The sequence below is a fragment of the Panthera leo genome, chromosome A3 (genome assembly GCF_018350215.1).
Source record: "Panthera leo isolate Ple1 chromosome A3, P.leo_Ple1_pat1.1, whole genome shotgun sequence".
In the NCBI taxonomy this organism is placed as follows: Eukaryota; Metazoa; Chordata; class Mammalia; order Carnivora; family Felidae; genus Panthera; species Panthera leo.
The window spans coordinates 45252190-45272973 of record NC_056681.1 but is presented as its reverse complement, the minus strand read 5'-3'; the positions used below and the strand labels follow the sequence as shown (position 1 = coordinate 45272973).

The 20784-nt window shown below is 41.0% G+C and overlaps 1 protein-coding gene across 8 annotated transcripts in view; it reads left to right on the top strand.

Annotated features, from left to right (window-relative positions):
- RALGAPA2 (Ral GTPase activating protein catalytic subunit alpha 2) overlaps positions 1–20784 on the top strand; it is a 322181-nt gene that overhangs the window by 168797 nt on the left and 132600 nt on the right. For all 8 annotated transcript variants that reach the window (XM_042931750.1, XM_042931748.1, XM_042931749.1 and 5 more), the window contains 4 exons: positions 3951–4079; positions 9995–10123; positions 10963–11021; positions 17993–18101. In XM_042931750.1, coding sequence (XP_042787684.1) covers positions 3951–4079; positions 9995–10123; positions 10963–11021; positions 17993–18101 — 426 coding nt within the window. The remainder of the gene's footprint in view (positions 1–3950; positions 4080–9994; positions 10124–10962; positions 11022–17992; positions 18102–20784) is intronic.

The following is a 20784-nucleotide window of genomic DNA, read 5'->3' as shown; positions in this document are numbered from 1 at the left end:
TCAACTAAGAGTCTTATTTATGCCACCTTCAAAATCTTCTAAAATGTTCTTTCCGAATATCAGCAAAATAATAGTCCACAGAATTCTATAAACAAAACCTACAAAGTAAATTCTAGAAAGTAAAATCCTTCAGAGTCCTTCCTTTTTGAAAAAAAAATCATTTTTTTACTTATCACCATCTTTACTCCTGTATGGTACTTTTCAGTTCAGTTTAGAAAGGCATGTGTTCACATCTATGTCATTAGATAGGACTCTGTGGGAGGGGGTCATCCCATTTAATGGAAGAGAAACATGAAGCTCTAGGCATGACATGATCTGCCTGCAGTCACATACACTCGGCCTTGAACCTAAGCCTTGAGACCCCAGTCCCAGTGCACTTTTCATCACACCAGGGTTTGAGTGCAGGGGCATTTCCCACTGGTAGTCACAGGAGAGGTTTCACTAAACAGCCTCCAGTCACCCAGGAAGAACGATGGCCCCTTTCCTCACCTCCATCAGTCCTTGATACTCTCTCAGGCCAGTTGGAGCAGGTACAGAACTCTCACACCACCCTGAAGACCAAACCGCCCTTTGTAACAAGGGGAGCCTCCATCAGATAGTGATATGTAGCAAAAATTGAGTAGCCTTGATTTACTGTTACTGTATTGACATAGGACTGTTTTCTACTTGTGACATAGGACACTGATTTTCCAGAATAATATTATTTAAGTTTAAAAAAAATGAGTTGCTTTGAAAAAGAGACAAATAATGTTCACTTTGGATGTGAATTTGGCAGAAGGCATGAGGTTGTACATGAATAATTTGACCATTTGGGAAGCACAGTCCTGTCTATATATGAAGCCTTGGAGTCTGTGCAAAAAGTTTCAGAGTCTCAAGATTTTTATTTTTTCAGAGATTCCAGCAATAGCTATGATCTTACTGTGATTAAAGTGGGAGGAGAGGGGAGCCTGGGTGGCTCAGTCGGTTAAGCAGCTGACTTCGGCTCAGGTCACGATCTCGCAGTCCGTGAGTTCGAGCCCCGCGTCGGGCTCTGTGCTGACAGCTCAGAGCCTGGAGCCTGTTTCAGATTCTGTGTCTCCCTCTCTCTGTGCCCCTCCCCTGTTCATGCTCTGTCTCTCTCTGTCTCAAAAATAAATAAACGTTAAAAAAAAAAAAAAGTGGGAGGAGAAGGTGAAAGAAGATTCTACTAGATACCAGTGGAGCCCTCAATGGATGTCCCTCCATTGAGTATATGCAGCTGTTCTCTTTTAAGCACCACACAGTCATTCCTAATTTTAACATGTCATCACAAAGACAGAATCTTTGGGTTGTTCCATTTCAGTGTGGACAAGCAAAATAAGCAGGCATATGGCCATAATTTGGCTGACTAACCATACAGTTCCCTCTTTGACTCCCACATTACCCCTACCCCAGTGCTGCCTTTAACTGGCGACAGCTACCCAGGCCCCACTTCTCCTCAGGGCTCTGTCTTACGTGGGTGGCATAGTAGGGTAGGCTAGCCATCTGTTATTTTGCCCTCTCTTTCCAATCTTCTTGCCCATAGAAACAGGTTCCGTTGAAGTGACTGGCGCAGATCCAGAGGCGGGGAGCCGTGTGACTCTATCTCGGCTCCATGTGTTTCTGCTGTCTTTAGCATTGGTGGCAACTTAGTAATTTTTGGTGAATGCCCCATTTACAGAGCATTTCACCTTAATACACATGAATCTTATGAAGCAAAATGATTTCATTTATAAATTCGGGCCTCTGCTTGTTAAAGGATTTAGTTCCTAATTCCCATAAACTTGTCACAGAAAAATTTTTTTTAATTAAAATTCTAAATTCCAGTGGTGAAAATGGCTTATTTAAGTTTGTGCTAAAGATTTTAAAAATCTTCAGGGTTCAAGGCTTAGTTCCTCATCTCAACAGATGGAATGAACACAAACATAACCAAGTTAACATGGTGGTTGTTTGCATTATTAATCTTCAGATACACAGCATTCTGCTACCTTGCTGGCCAGGTTGACATGAATCCTTTCAGTGTGGCATATGTCAACAGATATGTTCTTCCATCTGCTGCCGGGTAGCTTGATGCCTGATATTCCTAGACAAGGCCCAGCACAATGCGCACCTCTGTGAGTAATTACAGGTGTGTGGTGAGGAGCCCAGGGCATTAATCAGAGGCTTAATTATGAAAAAGGTGGATCTTTTGTTCCACTCTTGGAGCATGAGTTTACTACACACTTTCTAAACTACAGCGTCCATCTGCTCAGCCCCTTAGAATGTTTGCCTTGGCTGATATGGACCCTAAAGTGTATCAAAGGACATGATTAAAGCAGGGTTAAACATTAACTTGGGAGAAGTGTGGTTCAGGTTTTTCTTTCCTCCCCTCCTTTATCTGTCTGTTTACCTATCTCTGTATTTTTGGTATAGGAAAAACTCTGCTGAAACGCTAAAACTTTAAATTAGTACTAGCTAAACTACCACATATGAGCTCTAATGGAGTAAGCACAGAATAGTCATTTTAAGGATATGAACAGCACAATTTGTAGAAACCAAATAAATCCATTACATAGGGACAAAAAACAAGTCTTGGGAAAAAAATGTATTGTGAACACATAAAAATTCTCTTTCAAGATTAACAGATTGTGAAATGAGGTAAAGGACTTAACATGTTAGGATTTAGTGTGTTGCTACTACTTTGTTCTAATTTAATCAAATTGAATCAGGATTATTTTATTCATTTATTTTAAGTTTATTTATTTTCAAACAGAGAGTGTGTGTGTGTGTGTGTGTGTGCGCGAGTGGATGAGGGGCAGAGAGAGAGAGGGAGAGAGAGAATCCCAGACAGATTCCACACTGTCAGTGCACAGCTTGATGCCGGGCTTGATCTCATGAACCGTGAGGTCATGACCTGGGCCAGCTCAAATCAAGAGTCAGACACTTAACCAACTGAGCCACCCAGGTGCCCCAGGATTATTTTAAAGGATTTTTAAAATAGCCATAGAAAAGAAATCAGATTCTTTAAAATTTTGCTTCTTGGCTTGTATTTTGAGACTAACTATAGATTGAATAACTACAAGACACATACCTCTAGTAGTTGAGTATGTTTGATTAATGTGCATGGCCTAGAAGTACGTAAGAGAAGTTTGTGGTTTTCTGACTAATTCCCTGTGCACACACACACTCGCACAGGTGGCTTCAGAGATGTGGCCTGGCTGTGGGTGGCATGAACACTATCTGGTGGTGGAGCCCTGCTCTGCCACAGGCTGGAATGTGGTGGCTGTCTCAGAACAGAGCTGGTGGGCAGGGGCCAGCCTGCCACCCACCACGGACAGGCCATTCCAGACACGGCAACACCAGGTGTCTCGGCAGTCGGGGGTCTTCATGTTGCACGCCACATAAATGGCAGCTGCTACATTTGCACTTTTACCTGGTGTTCTCACTTGTACCCAGAGCCACACTGACTGCCCAAGCTTAGAGTGTGACCGTGCTCTATTCATTCCCATTGTTTAACACATAGAACTATCTGAAGAGTTAATATTTCCATCTCTTTGCCTACTTAAAGATTTTTTAATGAAACAGTGTGCTTTAACTTTTGAAAATTGGAGAGTTTTGAAAGTGATAGGTGTTTGCAGATCTTATTTATATATCTACCTGAATACTCCCTGGAGCTTGTCTGAAGCTTTCACCTTAAGGTGAAAGACAGAAGTGTCTAGTCCCAATGCCATGATTTAGATTTTGGGCATGTCATCTTACAACTTAGTGTCCCTTCTCTAACCTGTACAATGGGTGCAATAGCACTTGGACTAAGTCATCTCCCAGTACCCATTTTACTGAAAAATTTCTGTGACCCTCGTTCCCTTAGATTATATATATAATCTAATCTAAGTGGCCATATATACAAATGAACTGTCTACTCTGGAATTTTGTTCTTGAAAATTACAGTTGTGCTTTCTTATCTCTGCCTCTAGGATATCTTAAATACCATTATAAGGCACTGTCCACCGCGCTTTTTCTCCCTGGGTTTGCCTGGCTTCTCAATGCTGGTGGGGGACTTCATCACGGCTGCTGCCAGGGTCCTCAGTACAGACACGCCGGCGGTGAGTATGACAATGCTCAGCATCCAAACTCCCAGGAGACTTCACAATCGCTAACAAGGTTCAGATTTCTCCACTCTTAACAGGTGTTGACTCATTAGTGCAATGTGAAACTGGGCTCTGGGGTAGATGCCCTGGCAGCTGATGTGTGAAATTGTAGGATAAGATGACACACTGGTATTGGGAAGGCGTTTCATCAAAAGGCCAGAGTGTGAAAAATCATATCCTCACTAATGTTTCAGTACATTTACACAGTCAGAAGCAGGAGTTGTCTCTTAGAGTCTATTAGCATTTTCCAGTAAATGGTGGCACAGAGATGTCTGTAGTAAAGAGAGAATTTTAAGTGTACATTATCAATAATTTTTTAAATTATTATCTTGGTTTTTATAAGTCTAACAAAATATTTTTTAATGTGAGAACACTTAAATTTTAAGCAGATGATGAATACATATTATTAATTGTGCAGTAAAACTCTGGCAAAATTCTTACACTAAACAATGAGAATCGAGTGGACTAAATGAACATTCATGGCTACAAAAAGATTATCTGCAATCTCCACATTTACTTCCACTATTAGCGCAATGTGTTAATGTCTTTTGGTAGAACACTCTTATACATTTACACATAAAGGGCCTCTCACTTTTGTGCTCTGTACACCTGTTACCTGTTCAGACTCATTGTTTTCCTTTTCAAATGGTGTGAATATAATTAGCTTTACTGTTTTCCAGGGACTTGTATTGAAATCAATATGAGTATTTAGCTACCTAAATTTTGTTTGATATATTGCTACTTTTTCACTCTACTTCTGTCTCCTCTGCAGGGTAAATTCAAACTCCAACCCTGGATTTTAATTTAAGTTGTTTTTAATACCTTATGTATAGATGGTATTTCATGCTGGCATTTTCATGTGCTAACTTTTTCTTATAAGGATAAGTTAAAAAGCAAAGGGAAGGGAAAAGAGAGAGCAATGAAAGGGAAGGATAAAAAAGAAAGGTAGAAGAAAAAAGGAAGAAAGATGTTGAATTTGTTCAACTGTTTTTTTTAAGGAATAGGAAATTTTTATACTTCTTTGTTTCTGAAAAAGATTTTAGGATAATCATTCTCAAAGAACCTTCAAATTTATTTTTTATCATTCAGATCAACATTGAACAAATTCACAAGATACAGGAAGGAAAACCATACTTCTTTATTAATAGTTTCCTTACTTGATACTAGGGTTTCCTATAAAAATGCCACACCCTTTCTAGAGATGATGCCATGCATGGCAGTCATTCTCTGTGAAAACTTTTCTCTTGGCTAGGTAAGATATTAAAGTAGCTTTCCAAAATATATTTTTTTAGAAAGAGAAAGAAAATATGATCATGTGAATGTAAAAGTTACATGAAAGAAGAGTAACTATAAATTGCCTTGAATTTCTCTCTTAGTTTAAACTTGAAGTTTAAAGTTGTAGGGGAACTGGTGATGGGGCACACCTACTCAGTCAAGTTTTTGGCTAACACAAGTTAAATACAAGTTTGAAGTACCCCTGCTATGCCCTGCTGAGGGAAAGAGAAACTCACACACAGGTCACCAAAATATGGGTTGGAGCTTGTGCTCAGCAAACATTCTTCACAGTAGCCTAAAACTAGAACTAATCCAAATGTCCATCACCAGTGGGACAGATCAGTTGTGTGCACATAGGACAGAGTATTGCATATATTCCCCTTCCCATGCTTTACCCTGGAACTCTATAGGGTCGGACCTGGGTTCCATCCCAGTGTTGCCTTGTATTGTTCTCTAACCTTAGACAATATGCTTATACACATGAGCCTCGTTCTCTTCATTCTCCTCATTCTCCTGTGTGTAAATTGGGACTCACCCTAGGCTCAGTGCTTAGGCCAAAAAAGTATTGTCATTTACCACATTCATTGAATAAAGCTGTGTAACAAACTCCTTAATTTTATTTAAGATCTGATGTTTTATATCTAGTTGTTATATAGCCTAGCACGCAATCTAAAAGTCCACAGTTCAAGCCAGGCTCATGTACAACACAATAGTTAAGCCACTCAGGGGAAGGTATCAATCTCAATGAAGTCTAAACCAGGATTGTCTGATGGGTAAGTCTAAAAAAAAGAAAAAGAAAAAAAGAAAAAAAAAAGAAAAAAGATTGATGGATAAAGGGCAGCAGATAATGAGGGCCAACAAAGCAAGGCTGTTTGAGAAATGTTTACTGTGGGCCTACTACATGCTGGGACCTGGCCTGGCTGAGTATGACAGGGCCCCTAGCCTCAAGGAACCAGATGGGTACACCAAGTGTTTAATATTTGTGCATGAGTTTCTAGCAGCCACAGTAAAATCACATCCAGAACCCACGGGGGCACCAACTGAGGAAGTGTTCATTCTGCCGGGTAAGAAGTGGAGGGGAAGACATACATTAGAAAGGTCTTCATGGAAGAAGTGAAGCTGAAGCAGAGACCCGAAAGACCATCAGTGTCCGTCAGATAAACAGGGACAGCAGCAGCCTCCCCTTATCTCAGGATGGTATTTATTGAGCACCCACTGGGGTAGAGAAGTGATGAAGACCACCTAACCCCTGCCTTTGTGGGGTTATAAATATTAAGTGACTAACAGCTCAGAAAGTGATGTATGCAAAGAAAAAAACCCAAAGCAGGGATGCTGGAGACCTCAGAGGTGGAATGACACAATGTTTTGAGTTTGCTTCTTAACATAAAATAAAGGAAAGGAAAGGCCTCGGATAAGGGGACAGAGTGCTGGTGATGGGGTAGGGTTACACAGAAGGACAGGACCGTGGTCTAGGTGGAGCTTGTCAGTGTGAGATCCCTCTGGACCCCTGAGGTGAGATGACATACAAACCTGGACTTCAGGTGGGAAGTCTGGTCTAGACAGAAATATTGAGGAGTCCAACATTTAGGAGGCATTGAAATCTTGGGGCTGAATATCCTTTGGGAGTGAGTATAGATCTGAAAGAGAAGAGGGCACAGAACCACACTCAGTGTCCCGGAGTTTAGATCCTGAGGAAACAAGGCGTTCCAGCACTGAGACTGTCAGACCACCTTAGGAGCCCAGAAAGGTGTCCCAGGGCCAAATGGTGCAGGTGTTCCCAGGCACGAGGGAGCTGGCACCTACATCGTCGCTGGCGTGGGGTCAGGTGAGGAAAGGCCTGGGTGGTGACCACAGGTCATGTAACATGGAACTGTACTCACTGACGGACTTTGGCTAGTCTTAACATTTTCAGTTTGCTCTAGTGGTTTCAAATCTTCGTATTTAAAAAATGAAATAAACCATTAAAGATACAGCAACTTCATCCCTGATGCTATGGCTGCACTCATAGCTGCCTTCACTCTGGCCTGTACTGCGCTTCAGTGACTGACACTCTGCTCTCCCTGAGAGCATCCATCACCCCACACTCCTGCTCCATTCTGAGGGCATCACTGCTCAGGCAGAATGAGATGGGAACTGTGCTACGTGGCCCTGGGGGTTATTCCCTGAGAGCCCTGGGTGTCTTTCTCAGACTCCGTCCCTGGGGAACTCCAGGGCCTGTATGGCCTCCCGGCTCTGTGCACCTGGGGCCTTTTTCAGGTCCATGGGTGCCCGGGTCCTCTGCCTTTTCTATTCCCACTGCCCGTACCATGCCTCTCACCCCTCACCTCACTCCCTCACTCCACCAGCCTGGCTGGCTCCTGTGGCTTATGCGACTTTTAGCAGCGGTTGGTCTTAGTGTCCCTAACTATCCTGAACAGAACAAATCATTGCCTCGTTTTGGTTCCCATAGAATATCTCTCTGTGTGTTTTATATTGTCTTTTGTTTACCTGTGTGGTGATGAGAACCAAGTGAGGTAAAAGATGAATGCTCTGCGTTCTTGTGATATCCCTACTCTATGGCTCACATAGCAAGTGCTTTCCTGAATTACGTATAACCGCTATTTGCCTTTCCTCCCACACTCCACATGCTACACTGCCATCTCTCTGGGGGAGGGAGACTCCCTTTCATTTCCTACCCCGGGTGCTTAACAATATAGGCCCAGTGTGGACCCTGGAATTAGATGGCCTCAGTGCAAATCAGGGTCTGTCACTTGAAAAGCCACTGAATTTCTCCGAGCCTCAGTTTTCTCACTTGTAAAGTAGAAATGATAATAGTATCTAGGTCATTGGGTTGCTGAGGGTATTCTAGGAGGAAATGCTTGTACAGCATTTAGAACAGTGCTTAGCACTGAGTGAGAGCTCTGTGTTTGGCACCATTATTATAATTGCTAGATAGTAGTAGGTAGACAGAAAAACGGATGGCTGGGTGGCTCAGTCGGTTAAGCATCTGCCTCTTGATCTTGATTTCGCAGTTTGTGCTCTGCGCAGATAGCGGGGAGCCTGCTTGGGATTTTATGCCTTCTCTCTCTCTCTCCCTCTCCTATTCATCCCCCCCTCAAAAATACATAAACTTTAAAAAAAAAAAAAGATGGACAGATGGGAAGGTGGGCGAATGACATACCTCTGTAATCGTGGTGTCTGCCCTATTCTTGGCTAATCATAGCTGCTAGTAAGTGTTGGCTGAATTGAAATCTTGTGAAATGCCTCCTTTGATATATTCCTTTATTTTTCTACTGGATTTTTTTTATTTAAATATATGAAATTTATTGTCAAATTGGTTTCCATACAACACCCAGTGCTCATCCCGAAAAGATGCCCTCTTCAATACCCATCACCTACCCTCCCCTCCCTCCCACCCATCAGCCCTCAGTTTGTTCTCATTTTCTAAGAGTCTCTTATGCTTTGGCTCTCTCCCACTCTAACCTCTCTCTCTCTCTTTTTTTTTTTTTTTTCCTTCCCCTCCCCCATGGGTTCCTGTTAAGTTTCTCAGGATCCACATAAGAGTGAACACATATGGTATCTGTCTTTCTCTGTATGGCTTATTTCACTTAGCATAACACTCTCCAGTTCCTTCCACGTTGCTACAAAGGGCCATATTTCATTCTTTCTCATTGCCACATAGTACTCCATTGTGTATATAAACCACAATTTCTTTATCCATTCATCAGTTGATGGACATTTAGGCTCTTTCCATAATTTGGCTATTGTTGAGAGTGCTGCTATAAACATTGGGGTACAAGTGCCCCTTATGCATCAGTACTCCTGTATCCCTTGGGTAAATTCCTAGCAGTGCTACTGCTGGGTCATAGGGTAGGTCTATTTTTAATTTTTTGAGGAACCTCCACACTGTTTTCCAGAGTGGCTGCACCAGTTTGTATTCCCACCAACAGTGCAAGAGGATTCCCGTTTCTCCACATCCTCTCCAGCATCTATGGTCTCCTGATTTGTTCATTTTGGCCACTCTGACTGGCGTGAGGTTGATATAGTCCTAATTCCAGTAGTGGACAAACAAGTGATTTTGTATCACTAGATGTCAATCACTATGTGTTATTTTGCAAAGTAGTTCTTGGTGAGACAGGAAATTTGGTGGATGGTGTGTGCTCTTTCCCTGCCTTCTGAAATTCAGCGCCAACCCTTCTCCCTTATGAATTTTTGTTAACTGTCTTCACAGCAAAAATAATATTAAGTTGATATCCCTTACGCTGCCTTGTCAAGAACATTAAGACTAAAAACACATAAAAATAAAAGGTAAAAGTCATAATTGAGTCATTTGCTTTTCTGAATCTGAATGCATCTGCAGACCAGTTTTCACAGTGCTTTTTTGTATTCAAGTATAACGTTATTTTCCATTCCTTGGAAATTTGCTTTTTCATTTAGACAAACCTGTCTTGTTTAACTGTTCACCTGGAGGAAAATAACCGGCATAGTTTGATATTTCTTATCTAGGATAAAATAAAGATTCCCTCTTGAAATCATGAAAAAGTAAAGTCTGTTGCTTAAGTAAAGTTTCTGGCTTAGCAAAAGAAAAATGAGCACTTTCACTTTTTTGTGTGCAGGCACCTCATTCAGAAGCTCTCACCATTCTTGGTTCTCTTGTCTGCTTTCCAAACACCTACCGGGAGATCCCTTTGCTGCAGTCTGTGCCGGAAGTCAGTGAAGTCATCACAGGAACCGAAGACGTCAAGGTACCTGCTGCCTTTGAGTGACTCTCAGGTTTACCATCTTCTAGTTCCAGCTCTGTGGCCATCGCTTCCATTATTGTGCATTGATCCCCTTATCCCTGAAAGTTCTGCTTTATTGTTTAAATGTTTCAGTAGTTTTTGTTTTCAGAAGGCTGTTTTCAGGGGATTAAATGTATCCGAATCAGAGCACATCGCAGTTATAACTGATAGGTTCCTTGGGTGTTTTTTATTAGGTCTGTTTATCATGCCTATGGATCCTAATTATGTAATGAATCATCCTTTGTAATAATTTTAGGTTCAATTGTGCTGCATTAGTGCATCCAATGAGTTTATAAGGAATAATTGAAATAAACTAAATATTCAGTCCTGTTGTTAGCCTGATTAAATACTACTAATCATTTGAAATGTCAGGTTATTCATTCCTTAGAGAATAAAAGTAAGCATTTGTTCTCTCCTCAACTGACTTTGAGGCAAACAAATATGCTTTTCAAATCTCAGAATCTATCTTATCTACTTACGGTACATAATTATAATATATAATTTAGTGTACAATATATAACCTAATTAAAGTAAAAGAAAACCGAGCTTTTCCTATCTGAAGTCTCAATTGCTTTGCTAGGTTTTTATTGTGCACCCAGAAACCCTCTTCCCTACGCTGGCTTAATTGCCCAGGGAGGCCCTGGCTGAGACCGCAACCAGGCTGCTCCCCCGAGCCCTATGTCTCTTCCCCCCAGGTCCTCCCTGGTCCTTCAGGAGCTCCTGACTTCCAGGAACACAGTCAGAACATGTGGGAAACCAACTACTAAACAAAGTTTTTATTTTACTTAATTTTTTGTTTTTAGCATTACCTCATAAATATTTTACTGAAGAATGCCACAGAGGAACCAAATGAATGTGCAAGGTAAATGTTGACAAAAAGGTAAACTATTTTAGGATTTTAAAATACAAATTTATGTGTGAACAGTTAATGTTAAAAAAAACAACACTTTTTCCACATTACTCATACACCCACTAATAAGTATAGTAAAGGGGCACCTGGGTGGCTCAGTTAAGCATCCGACTCTTGATTTCAGCTCAGGTCATGATCTCACAGTCATGGGATCAAGCCCTGTGTCGGGCTCCACTCTGAGCATGGAGCCTGCTTAAGATTCTTTCTTTTTCTACCTCTGCACCTGTCCCTGCTTGTGTGCACATGCTCGCTCTCTCTCTCTCTCTCTCTCTCTCAAAAAAAAAAAAAAAATTTAAGTGTAGTAAGAATTATGTTGAGAATGTGCTTTACTTAATTTTTTAAAAGTGTGCCGTTATTAAGTGAAAACAGTAAGGTGCAGAAGGTTATTATTACATTTTGTGAAAGAAAAAACAAGATTACAAATATATATATGCACTCCCTGTTATTTTTAATGAAGAAGAAAATGGAAGGATAAACCAAAAACTTATACAAATGGTGTATGTATAGGGTAGTGATTCTCAACCAGAAGAGATTTTGTACCCCAGGAGACATTTAGCAATGTCTGGAAACATTTTAGTTGCCTCTGCCAAGCATCTAAGGTCGCTGGCAGTCTGTTACCAAGATAGGTTTTCTGGGCCACCTACATAATGAAAAGTTGCAACCTGTCCTTCCAGGGTGAAGCCCAAAGCTGGGAACACTGGTGGAGGGAAACACCATTTTCTTATCCCCTGCCTCCAACCCCATAAGGTCAGCTAAGCCCAGCTAAGCCTCTTGCTGCCCGGGAATCAGCTCCTACCCTGTTCTCTTTCTAACAGCCCATCAACCATCACCACCTTGTCAGCTCTTTGATGAATTTAAGAGGATTTTTTTTTTTTTTTTTTGGTGGGGGGAGGTTATTTTTTTTACTAACTTCTTCAGCGGCTTTGGTGGATGGTTTAGTACACGTTTTTTAGTCTTCCATTACCAGAAGCTATAAATTCATTATCAATTTGTTCATATTAGAGTAACCTTGAATTTGGGGATAAACTCAATGTGGTTTATACAGTACTGGATCTGATTTGAGTAACATTTTGTTGAGTAAAGTTCCATTTATATTTATGGCCTGTAATTTTCTTTCCCCATCCTATCCTTATCAGGCTTGATTACAGGGTTATGTCTTCTTCCAAAATGAGTGAAGTATTGTTTCATTCTCTTAAGTCAGCAAGAGTTTTTGTAAAACTGGGAGTTCGTGCTCTTGTGTATTTAGACCTTGATGGTAAAACTATCTAAGTCTGGTTATTTATGAGAGGGTTAACCACTGACTTGTTTTCTTCCATGATTGTTTAGGAATTTTAAGGTTTTGTTTTATTTGACAGCTTAGATAAACTAAAGTCTAGAAATTTGTCCATTCCTTCTAAGTTTTGAAATACCCTTGCATTCATGATGGCTCCATTATCCTTTCGCTATCTTTTCGTAGCTCTATGCACTTCTTAATCTCTGATCCTTTTCTGTATTCTCTGATTTTTCTCACACATCTTGCCAAAGGTCTGTCAACTTTGTTAGTCTTTTCTAAGAATATACTTTTGTCTTTGTTCCAGCCTCTTTATTCTGTATTTGTTTTTATTTTCTACTTTCTGCTCTTTTTTATGTTCTTTCTTCTGCTTTCTTTACATTCTGCCACTCATTTTCTTTTCATCAGTATATTAATTCTGATATATGCCAGTATATTAACTCAGTATACTAATTCAGCCTTTCTCCTTTACAGATACCAACATTTAAGTCCCTATGTTTATTTCTAAGTGCCACTTTATCTGAGTTCTCTACGTTTGATATGTAATATTTTTCCACTGAAATTTTTTCCAGTTTCCATTATGATTCCTTCACTGAGTCATGATTTATTTAGAAATATATTCCTTCATTTTTAAACACATGGTTATTTTTATTTATCTTTTTGCTGCTGATGTCTTAAAGGCATTGTAGATTAAATATGTTGCCTGCCAAGTAACAATCTTTGAAATTGTTGAGATTTGCTCTATGGCTCAGTATGTAGTCATTTTCTGCACATGTCCTGTATATGGTTGAAAAGAATGTGTATACCATTTCTTCAGTTGTTGGGTGTAGTGCTCTAGATGTGTCCGTTTGATTAATTTTTTAATCATGTCTTTCAAATACTTTAAATCCTTTCTAATTTTTTCATCATCTTGATCATTAACTGAGAAAGATGGATTAAGATATCCCACTATTATGGTACATTTATCTATTTCCCTTATATATCTGTCAATTTTTGTTTTATATATTTTGAAGCTATATTATTAGCTGCATAGAAGTATAGAATTATCAAATCTCTATATAGAATCCCATCTCTTTTATTTATTTTTGAGAGAGAGAGAGACAGAGTATGAGCAGTCGAGGGGCAGAGAGAGAGAATCCAATGCAGGCTCCAGACTCTGAGTTGTCAGCCAGCAGAGCCCAACATGAGGCTTGAACTTGTGAAACCTCAAGATCATGACCTGAGCCGAAGTTGGATGCTCAACTGAGTGAGCCACCCAGGCACCCCTACCTTAAAGACTACTTATCTGATATTGATATGGATATTTTTAAATGATATTTTCTATCCTTTTATTTTTATTTTTTTCAATTTTTATTTATTTTTGAGAGAAAATACAAGTGAGCAAGCAAGGGAGGGGCAGAGAGAGAGAGGGAGACAGAATCTCAGACAAGCTCCACTCTGTCAGCACAGAGCCCTATGTGGGGCTCGAACTCATAAACCATGAGATCATGAGCTGAGCTGAAACCAAGAGTCAGACGCTTAACCCACTGAGCCACTGAGGCACCCCAATATTTTCTATCCTTTTAAATTTAACTTTTCTATATTCTTCTCTTTTAAATGTCTTTGCAAAAATTGTACATATTTTATTTTATACATTTATACTGTCTGATTTTTATCTTTTAGCTGAATCTTTAGTTCATTTACATTTGCTGCAATTACTGACATATTTGGATGTATTTCTTTCATCTTTGTATTTTGTTATTTGTCCTCAGTATTCTCTCATTTTCTCCCTTTTCTCACCTTCATTCTTCCCTTCTCCTTTCCTTCCTTTCTTCCTTCCTTCCTAACTTCCTCCCTTCCAGATGATTTTTCCCACATTCCATTTTTTCTCTAATTTCTTAGGAGTCATAGACTCTCTTTCAGTTTTCTTAAAAGTTACCCTAGAAATTTTAATGGGGCACCTGGGTGGCTCAGTCAGTTAAGCATCTGACTCTTGATTTCTGTTCAGATCATGATCCCAGGATCATGAGATTGAGCCCCACATCGGGCTCTGTGCTGAATCCCACATCATTTAGGATTCTCTCCCTCTCCCTCCCTCCCTCCCTCTCTCTTTTTCTGTCTCTCTCTTTCCCCACCCCTGTCCCTCCCATGCTCAAGCACACACATACTCTCTTTCTCTCAAAATAGATAAACATTTAAAAAAAAGAAATTGTAATATGCATACTTGTGTTACTAATTCTGAAATAAGGCTGTCTTTACCCTCTTCCTAAACAATGTCAGGCCTTAGAATACAACCTTCTTATTTTATTCCTATGTTACCACGCTTCTCCTGTCTCCCTCCTGCACCTAACTTCTGCAAGTTGGTGACTCGAGGTTTAGGGGTGGTCCTCTCCTCCCTCCATGACGCTCCTAGGTGCTCTTATTTATTCTAACTAGACTTTAAATACCACCTACTTACTAATGATACTGAATTTATTTACCTGGCCTCTTCTGTGAACCCCTCATATATTCAGGCTTATATATTAAACTGCCTACTTGATACCTCAACTTGGATGTCTTAACACATACAAAGTTAACACAACCACAGATGAATCCTTGAGTCTCCTGACCATCCCTCAGACTCCCCCCTTGGTAAAGGGCACCATCATCTCAGATTTTCAGTACAGAAACTTGGGGAAAATCCTTGATTTCTCCTTTTCACATATGCACCACATTCAAACCTTTAACATGTCTTAGCAATACCTTCCTCTCCCACTTTTTCCTTACTGTAGAAAGCCAAATGTCTGTGGAGTTAAAAATGGAATAGAATGTGTATGATATGCTCAGTCTTTATTAGCTGAGTATGAGAGGAGTTAGACAATGAAATTGAGTTCATGCAAGTGCAGATAAGCAGAAATATGATCAAGATTCCAAATAAATGGAGGAGAATCACGAGAGAAGATAGTTATAATTGTGAGTGATAATAATGTAGAAGAGTTCAGAAAAAAGAGTAAGTTACGTAAATTGGGTGGTGTGAGATGGGATGGTAGCAAACAGTTCCAGAAAGTGCGTTGGTGTACAAAGGAGAGTGAAGGTGGCATTGCCATTAGCTAAAAAAAAAAGTTTTGAGAGATAGAACTCATTTGGGATCGCAAAGGACACATTTGGGATACAGAGAACCTAACTGACAGGAACTCAAACACGTAAGGGGTAACAGAGTATTAGAATCGGAAGATGCTAGATGGGGATGCTAAATGATATGTTGGAAAGAGAAAAAATAGCATGGAAGAGCAGCTATAAGCTAGTGTGGCTTTAAAACTCAAGGCAGGTGAGAGTGGTTCACATTAGGAAACCACTTTATGGGTCACAAAAGTTCTCTGTCATGCAGGGCTAATAGTTACAGAGTAATGCAGGTGTTCGTAAGAAATGAGAGATCTTTGCTCTGAATGAATTACATTTAACAGAAAGGTTAATGGGTTGTAAAAAAAAAAAAAAGTATGTGTATTTATAGACACACACACACACATTCAAGCATGCAAAGGAAGAGAGGCTCTTGAAGTGGTAAAAATATGATTGGGGGTATAATTCCAAGTTAGATTTTAGTGGGTTAAATAATCAGTTAAGCTGGGGGAAGATAAAAAGGCTATTTGAAAGCATGTAGAATACATGGCAAAGAGCTCAAACTAAGAATACAAAGTGCAGTTTCTAGACTGAGAATAAGCGTAGGGATGAGGCAAGAGGAGACAGTTCTATACAGTGAGGGAAGTCGAGGGTTCAAAGCGTGTGGAATTCATGTATTATGCTGTTGTCAGAGAACCAAAGAAGGCCAGGCACACCTTATAAACTGGGCTGCCCATTTATACTGAGTGCATTTAAGTAGAAGGTGACCTAGCCTCCAAAGGACTTTTAATAAACGTGTTCTGAAGCCCTTAGTCTGTCTTAATTTAAAGAGGTGAGATTCCAGTGAAATATGGTGGTTTTAAAACCTCAAAATATATTTATTTTAATTGCTGAATTATACTGAATACAAAGAACTTTTACTGTGGAGAGCTGAGCAGTACGTTCAGTTTAATTGGTACTGGATGTGACCTCTTATTACAAAGAACAACATATACATCCTACAGTTAACTTCTGGTTCCAAGCAGGGACTTGAACCCCCCTTTTGTTCTGAAAGTGACCAGGTTTGGGAGCAAGTATTTTAATTTTATATGTGGGCATTCAGAAAAAATTAACAGGAGTATGACTTTTTGATCATTGCAAAAGATAGTGGAATATATCAGTTCCAAAGAGAATTACCATTTAAAAATGATTTACAATTGAGAAAGGTAATTTTTAAAGGACTGTGTAATTTGAAGAAAGCTTTGTCCTCACTTATTGTTTAAAAGATAACAGTGCAGCTGATTCTGGAAGTTGTGTTCAAATATTCTTTACAATGGAATATAGGGTTTGTATTCTGTTTGTAGTAGGTGTTGTGTATTTTATTGTAGGGAAAACAATTACAAACCCAATTTCCAATGATTTTCTGAGATTCATGTCTTTGATTATTCGTCAAAACTATCTTGAAGCAATACAGTGTAGTTAAAAATGTCAGCAAAAATAAAATGAACAACTCAGAAAACAACAGATGCTGGTGACTATGCAGAGAAATGGGAACCCTCTTGCACTGTTGGTGGGAATGCAAACTGGTGCAGCCGCTCTGGAAAACAGTGGAGAGGTACCTCAAAAAATTAAAAATAGAACTACCCTACAACCCAGCAATAGCACTACTAGGAATTTATCCAAAGGATACAGGGGTGCTGATTCATAGGGGCACATGTACCCCAATGTTTATAACAGCACTTTCAACAATAGCCAAATCATGGAAAGAGCCTAAATTTCCATCAACTGATGAGTGGATAAAGAAGATGTGGTTTATATATACAACGGAGTACTACTTGGCAATGAGAAAGAATGAAGTCTTGCCATTTACAGCAACATGGATGGAGCCGGAAGGTATTATATAAGTCAGTCAGAGAAAGAAAGATATCATATGTTTTCACTCATATGTGGATCTTGAGAAACTTAACAGAAGACCGGGGAGGGGAAGGGAAAAAATAGTTACAAACAAAGAGGGAGGGAGGCAAACCATAAGAGACTCTTAAGTCCAGAGAACAAACTGAGGGTGGATGGGGGTGGGGGAGAGGGAAAATGGGTGATGGGCATGGAGGAGGGCACTTGTTGGGATGAGCACTGGGTGTTGTATGCAAACAATGAACCACAGGACTCGACCCCAAAAACCAAGAGCACACTTTACACACTGTATGTTAGCCAATTTGACAATAAATTATATTAAAAAAAAAAAAAAAGATACTCTCTCTCTTCCTCTGCCCCTCTCCTCCACTCGTGGGTATGCTTTCTCTCTCTCTCTCTCTCTCTCTGTCTCTCAAATTTAAAGAAGATGTCAGCAAAAATAACTGATACATGGGCTGTGACTGTTAACAGGAAGTATATCATTTACTTCATTAAATAATTACTAACCAATATCAGTATTTCTATTTGTCCTTACCCTTTTTTTCTCAGGAAGACACTCTGTTAGTGTATGTGTAATTTTTGCTACTTTGTAAAAAAAAGATTTAAAATACTTTGTCACATGAAAATACCAAGAAAACATGTTAAATTTTTTGAGAGTTTTCCTCTTTTCCTTCTTTTCCAAAAGATGCATCGCCATTTGCTCCCTCGGGGTCTGGATATGCGAAGAGCTTGCCCAGTGCACGAGCCATCCTCAGCTGAAAGAGGCCATCAATGTGATAGGTGTCACTTTGAAGGTATTCCCAATTCGTGATGTGTATTTGACAGTAATCTGTATCCCAGATATTCAACCAGTTCTAGTTTGAATTAGCGCCATCACTATTTTTTCCCTATATCAGAGAGGGGTTTTAAATCAAAAATTGTTTTTATGAGAGCCATGCTGAATGTTCTGTGAGGCTCACAAAAGAGGCCACCAATAGCTGCTTCCCCACTGGTGGCTGAGCTGTCCTGGACTGACCCCTTTGCCTGAGTGGGGTTCCTCTGTGGGCCGGGCTCTTCCTGTGGCAAGCAACACCACTGTTGGTAATAGTGACAAGAAAGTGCGATTTCATGCCCTGGCCTCTGCAGTGGGACTGGGAGAGACCTGAGTACTCGCCACCTGACTGGGCCTTCACACTTTTAGGATGTCTTTCTTCCTTTGCTTTGTTAATGAAAAGAGGGAGTGTTTTTTGGGGTTTTTTGTGTTTGTTTGTTTTTTGTTTTTTGTTTTTGTTTTGCCATTGACTGGGTTCACATGCTGGCCCACATTCATTGCAAAGTCAATACTTCAGAACAGCTCTGCAAGGTAGATGGTACAATCACTATGTCCCACCAGAGGAAAGCAAGGCCCAGAGAAATCCAGTCCTAAGCACACAGGCACACAGGTATAAAGGATGGAAGCAGCACTGAGAGCAGATCTGTATAACATGAAAACAAAACTGAACTTTTATATATACTGTTAGGCCACTTCCTAAACCAGGGCTCAAAACCTGCCAGGTCCCTTTCTGGCTCCTGTTTAGAGATGGTGGTAATAATTAGCACTGCTGTTATTATACCCCCCAGAACTGGTGAGTGTCTAGTCCCTGCCAGGCACTGTACTGGGGTTTGTGGAAGTTCTCAGCTGCTAGGCACTTGTCCCACTTTACAGTGGAGAAGCTGAGGTGCAGGAAGGTCAAGGAGCTCTTTCCAGGCTCTAGAGCCTGGTCAAGCCAAAGTTCAGACCCTAAACTGTGCATCTGATACCAGCATCCAGGCTCATGCCTGCCCTTCTCTACTGCCTGTCATGTGTTGCTGTAATAGTAACAACCATTGTAGCTGACACTGGGACAGTCATCACCAGGCCAGCGATAGAGCTGTGTCACCTTTGTGCTTCAGCCCACAGGATAACCAGCCAGGGACATCCCCTGCCCATGGCTTGGCATCCGGCCCTCTGGTCTAGCCCCTGCCTGTCTTTGCAGCCGGATTTCATGGCAGTGCTCCTCACCTACTCCCCTTCCTGACCAAGTCTTATGTCCTCTGACCCCCTCCCACCTGTGCACCCCATCCCCCATTCTCTCCTCCACAACACCTGGGAGTGCCAGTCAGATCCGGAGAGCTGGAGAAACACTTGCTGCTGATCCCTGTGATGAGGAATGGAAAATTGATCAAACCAAAATATCACTTAGGAGGCCTCCCTCTGGCCTGAGCAGGGTGCTGACCTTTGTTGTTGCTTTTAATCCTTAAAACCACCCTCTGTGTGAAGGCTTACTGCAACCTCTGCATCACAGATGTGGAAAATGAGCTGATTGGGAAATAGAGAGTCTGCCAGGGTCAAACCCAGGACACCCTGTCCCCATGTCTGGGCTTTTCCCTAATTGCAGTGTATAAGACACTCCAAAAGCCATGGTGAAATATTCACATATAACTATTACAGTGAAAAAAAGTTGGATATCAATTGTATATCTATGCAGAGTATAATTTGCTTTTTAATATCCTATTTTCTCAATTCTAAGATCTATTTTTCCAATCCTAGTTTTTTCCCTAAATCTAGAAAGGTATATTGCATGTGCTGTGGCTTCCCCACCCCTACTCCCTTCCTGGAAAAGCTGTTAATAATTCAGTGGTGTCTCAGAGTGAAGGAGATCTGTAGATAAATCTTCTACCCTATGTGGTTCTATGCAGTATAGATAACAAGAGTAGAAGGATATATGACGGCTTACGTTTTCCTGTTGTAGTTCTCCACATTTTCAAAAATCTCTATAGTTTTTCTACAATTATGAGGAAAACATAGAGTACCAGAAAAAACGTAGCTGCCATGCTTGGAGCCGTGCTCTATCAGGGACATCCCGCCACAGTGTGGGGGCTGTCCCGTTGAAGCCTGCACCCCAGGATGCTCCTGATCCCCCCATTTTGGCAATAAAAGAGAGCACAGCTAAAGAAGGCCAAGGACCTTGCTCCGGCTTGAATTGCTAAGAAATCAGAGGGCCGAGATCAACCATATCAACCTTCCTTTAACCAGTATGAATAGCAGAGGGAAACTCATGGATGCAGTTCCAGGACGCTGGGGCAACTCCCTGCCTGCCTCCCTCCGAAGCCTGTGTTCCTGTGCCAGTGGCACTTTCACTGAAGGAGGGAGCACATGAATCTAAGAGAACCGAGAGCTGTCAGGGAAGGAGTTGCCACGGGGAGCAAGGGTGACAGCAACAACTCTTAAGAAGAGGGGCTCCAGGGAGGCTCAGGGCTCTGCTAGGAGGGGGAGCATCTGGCGGACTAGAGAAGGAGGCCCGGCCCCAGCAGCACAGGGTGCATGAGGCCAGAAAGGGCTTCCTGTCTTATGGATTCCACATGGCTCTGGGCACCACTCTGCTGTGACCCTGCCCTTCAGGAACACTTGATGAGGCTGATTCAGGTGTTCCCTCAGATGCAGGAAGGGCATGGTCAGAGAAGGCTGGGAAATGCTCC